General features: G+C 35.3%; 1 protein-coding gene across 1 annotated transcript; it reads left to right on the top strand.

Annotated features, from left to right (window-relative positions):
* The first annotated feature begins 1,450 nt into the window (after positions 1-1,450).
* Positions 1,451-3,801, top strand: LOC123523978 (DNA-binding protein inhibitor ID-2-like). The gene is made up of 3 exons (XM_045301789.2): positions 1,451-1,847; positions 2,453-2,548; positions 3,083-3,801. The coding sequence occupies exons 1-2, from the start codon at positions 1,554-1,556 to the stop codon at positions 2,507-2,509; spliced, it is 351 nt and encodes a 116-aa protein (XP_045157724.1). The 5' UTR covers positions 1,451-1,553; the 3' UTR covers positions 2,510-2,548; positions 3,083-3,801.
* The last annotated feature ends 1,098 nt before the right edge of the window (positions 3,802-4,899 follow it).

Genomic DNA, 4,899 nt, shown 5'->3' with positions numbered 1-4,899 from the left:
TTTTATCCGGAAACAGGAAGTTACTACAACGAAACAAAATGCATTCGTGAAACAACTTTTTAAAAATTATTAAATATTGTAGCATTTATTTTTGCAGGCAATCAAGATCGAAAAAGACCTTTTTTGTTCATGCCATTTAAACTTTAAGAGGGTTGTTGTTGTTGTTGTTGATTTTGCTTTTTCTGGAAGCGGGGAGGAGGCAATTTGTTAGGCGGAGAAGGAGTTATTGGAACAATTTCAGGTGGCCCCTTTTTGACGTGACAAATCCTTTCATATGATAATACTTTGCATTTTTGGCGCACATTGAAATATTAAATGTGCGCTGATACTTAAATGTCTTTTATTTTCTTCTAGCATCTCTGAATTGTTTTTAAAAACAAGACCAAAAATTAACGTTACTCTGCGGAAGAAAAACTGTCGTCAAAAATGTCAGAAGTGTTTGTTAATGGTGCATTGCACATTCAATGACAGGCCATTTAGCTTGTGTACTGGAATGTGCATTCCGATATAAGGAAATCTTTCCCAGGACGCGTATTTACTTAAGTTAATCTTATAAGACGCTCGGCGCCGACTACATCGTAAAACATGTTCACAAAACTTAAAATGAATTATACTGTTGCACAGGTGTATAAAGTGTGAAGTATCAATAGGCGAGAGGTGACGAATTTTAATGCAATTTATCAAGTGCTTGAACGCGGCGCCTTTGAAGTAGTATTTGATTGACAGGTCGGTAACTGTAGCGACCGCCCGTAAGGCGCCCAGTTAGACAGAGTATATGTTTTAATGAATGGGTGACGTCACAAATCTCGGCGCCGAAGTGTCTGAACCTCAGCTGAGCATTTTGTATAGGAATTATGAAGTAGTTGTTCCTTTATTATGCAGGTGCGCAGAATACCGGAATACTTATACAGATATGATATATTATGCATAAAACTAAATATGTATGAGAAAAATATGTTGTTAAATATAACATGCGATAATGTTTTTGATTTGTGTGGCCATGATATGATATACATAGCAAATGCGATATTCTTATTGTATTAGATACTATGCATCTAATTTCATAACATAAAATACATCAACTGCAATGTCCGGTTTATCATCATATTTAATTGAAATAATTGTTTCTGTATAGCAGTATTTACTAAACAGGGCAAGCAATCATGTCAAAAAAGTGAGAGGTGACAGACATTGAAACCACGCTTATTTTGTATTTCACTAAACATGCCAATGGTTCGTGACATAATCGATAATTTTCACGATAAGGGTTTAATTGAATTATTGATAGGTGGAGTAAGCGGCAAATCAAAATTAACAATACTCCAATCTGATTGGCCGCCGTTTTCCAATAGGTGTCAGACGTCCGCTGATAACCACTCACGATCGCTCAAGTAGGCGGAGCTTCGCTCACTACGATATTTACTATCCGTTTGCTATAAAATATTCACACGCTATGCAATAGTATCAGAATTTGCCTGACTTCAGAGAAGTACGCACGCTCTAAAATATTACTATTTTCACTTGGATTTATCAGTTTTAATACTTCAATAAAAATGAAGGCTGTTACACAAGGACTTACCAGAAACACCGAGATCGGTTTGAAAGGAGATATGTTCAGGATTAACAAACCTAAACTTGACGACGGAGAGATGGCGGCCTGCTTCCTCAAACTGAAGGAGCTCGTACCCGGCATTCCAGACGACAAGAAAATCTCCAAGACACAGCTTCTCCAGCATGTTATTGACTACATCTATGACCTGGAACTATCCCTGGACTTTCAGCCAGTAGTCTTCAACTCGACTCCTAGGGAACCATTGATGGAAAAGGCTGCCCCAAACCATACTGAGGTAGGTGTTCAATTTCAGAGCAACATTGTTTTCATATGATTTAATATTTGGTGAAACACACTAAAAAATAATTCCGCATTTGTTTAAAATATAAATTGAGCCGTGCCATGAGAAAACCAACATAGTGGGTTTGCGACCAGCATGGATCCAGACCAGCTGCGCATCCGCGCAGTCTGGTCAGCTCCATGCTGTTCGCTTTTAAAGCCTATTGGAACTGAGAACTGTTAGCGAACAGCATGGATCCTGACCAGTACTGCGGATGCGCAGGCTGGTCTGGATCCATAGCTGGTCGATACCAACTATGTTGTTTTCCATGCATGGCTCAATTACTTTGACAGTTCTAATAATTATCTCATAGTATCTTTTTTTTTCAAAATGTCATTTAGTGCATTTTTCTGGAACATAGATTTTCCTTAATCAGTTTACTTATTTTTATATTTTGTTAGATATCATTTCATTCAGATACGACCTAGTTTTTCATGTTAAAAAAGTTTTTAATTAGATGGCATATAATATTATGAAAGCTATGATTATATATTTATAAGTTGTTACAATTAATAAATAGGGAATATGTATTTTCATAGAATATTTCTGCTATTTTTCAGAATATTGTCAGTATGGAAGACTCTGACAGTGAGATTGAGAGACCTGTATCCAAATAAACCCACAGAAAGACTCAGCTCACGAGTTTTTTTATTTTGGTAAGTTTCTTCCATTTATCTATACAAACAGCTGCTTTCATAAAGAAACAACGAGAAATATTTAACAAAAAAAAACAACGTTTTTATTGAATCTGTTGAGGCGTTTTCGTTTTATTTTCAAGAAAACATCGGTATCTGATTGTAAATATTTTTCATTCCTTCACGGCGCCACAACGTCTAAGAAAAACCTGTGTAGTGTTTATGTATTTCATACAGGTGTTCCTAATTGTAATGTACACTTTTATCACCACGAAGATCATCTTCTTTTGTATAGAAATACACTCTGTCATCCATGATTAGGTACAGTTTGTAATTTGAGTACTGACAGTAAATAGATACTGACACTAATTTGACGCCCCATCAGGTGGTTATCGATTACGTTCGGTTTATGGTGTTAATAAATTAACTTGAATTGGTAAGATGTAATTCCGAAACACGATATTATGGTATATCTAAATGATTGATTAAATAATTATTCAAATGCAAGTAGATTGATCAGTTTACTTATGTTTTTCTTTACAATTTATTTTTCAGGATGTTGTAAAGTGATCCTCACCAGAAAAGGGCCTTACAACGTGGTTCTTCACTAAGGGTTCACGGTAACGTGGAGTTGACGTTACGGAGATGACAAGACGTGACCAATTTTTGGCGCAACATCTGTGACGGATGATTTCATGATGTTTTTAACCATGAGAGTTACGTTTATGTAAATCCATGGACGAACTTTCAGGGAAATAACTACACAGTTGCTAACACTGTTGTTACATACGTTACCAACACACTCTGTAATATACGTTACGCTATTGTAAAATAGGTTGAAGCGTTACTTGGGAGTTATTACTTCTGTTAATTCACTGAGGAATGTAGTATATCACTGCCAGTGCTGTATATGATATTATTAACCCAGTTGAGATAATTCTTACCAGCTGAACATGTATAGGTAATGTAATAATACAAACTATGGAAACAAGAAGAAAGAATTTTTAGAACTTTCACATTTCGTCTCAAGAAGACATTTGCAAATATTAGATCTTGCATACTGATAACTTCATGGATTTAGTGTTTATCTTGAGACTTGATGGGACACAACGCCGGTCCGTTGCGAGTCCCTTTGAGAGAAGATGTTGAACATCAGAAAATGTGAATTAGCGCAAAGATGAGAAATTAGATATAGTGCACGTTATTTTGTTCTAAAGTTTATTGTTTGTTGATCTTTTTTACATTTCTTTATAATAAAAAATGATTGAAACATATCTGTATTCTGTTCTTTTAGACGCTCATTTATTCAAAGGAATGGGCGTTACATGTATGCATAGTCGTACTGATGAAAAAATGCAGGGAATTTTGATATCTTAGATGCAGATTTCGTATTTAGTATAGGATGATCTATAACCACAAGACTGGACTCGCAATGACCATGGGAAAATAAGATATATTTTTTCTTCTATCAAAAATTATAGCCAGAAATTTTATAACAAATTACGCAATTTACGGAAAACCATTCAAACTACTTTATTATACTGAATACGAAGTCCTGCATTTACTTAAAACGAAATTGAACTGATGTATTGTTCAGGCGAAACAAGGAAGATACACTGAGTTACTTAGAAAATGACAATATGAGATAACATTTCGAGTCCTTCAATAGATTTATTAAAGAATGTAACATTAATTATGCGTTGTGGTTATTCATTAGAAATAACCTAAACTGATGTCAGATAAATTATTATAAGTTTTTGGAATATGGGAAAAATAATATTAGATATATTAAAAATGTTACAAAAGAGTTTCATTTAAACTTCAAAAATTAATAATTTCATCATTGTAGATCAGTACTACAAACACAATCCATACAAAAATGTATCGATAGATCTGCCGGGTAACATTCTTGTCTACCAGAAAACCGTCATAATCCGGGGACCAGGGTACCATAGAGAGCCTCTACTGGCCATATAGATATACATACATATATCACAGGTTGGAATTCAGGCCACATTCTTAATTCATTTCACTATTAAATGCGGAAAAATGAGCCTCTTAAAGATCCTGAAAGAAAAAAAAATCATGTCATGTGGGGTAGACTAAACAGTCATGTACACTTACCCTCATCATGCTGGACACGATTGATTCTGCCTTTTCGACCAGTGCAAATCAAGGTCAAGCTGCGCATCTGTGCAGTCTGACCATGATCTGCACTGTCCGCCATTCAGTCAGTATCTTTTTGGTATGCACCCCGTCGAACAGTTATTGGTGCTGCTCAAATTGAAAGATAGACTAGTTCATTATGGAAATTTTGCGGGGTAAGGGCTAAAAGTAAAATAAGGTACTCACTTTGACATGATTCAGCGTGG

The sequence above is a fragment of the Mercenaria mercenaria genome, chromosome 3 (genome assembly GCF_021730395.1).
Source record: "Mercenaria mercenaria strain notata chromosome 3, MADL_Memer_1, whole genome shotgun sequence".
Taxonomy (NCBI): Eukaryota; Metazoa; Mollusca; class Bivalvia; order Venerida; family Veneridae; genus Mercenaria; species Mercenaria mercenaria.
Note: the sequence above shows the minus strand (reverse complement) of the source record. Positions and strands in the feature narration are given on the sequence as shown.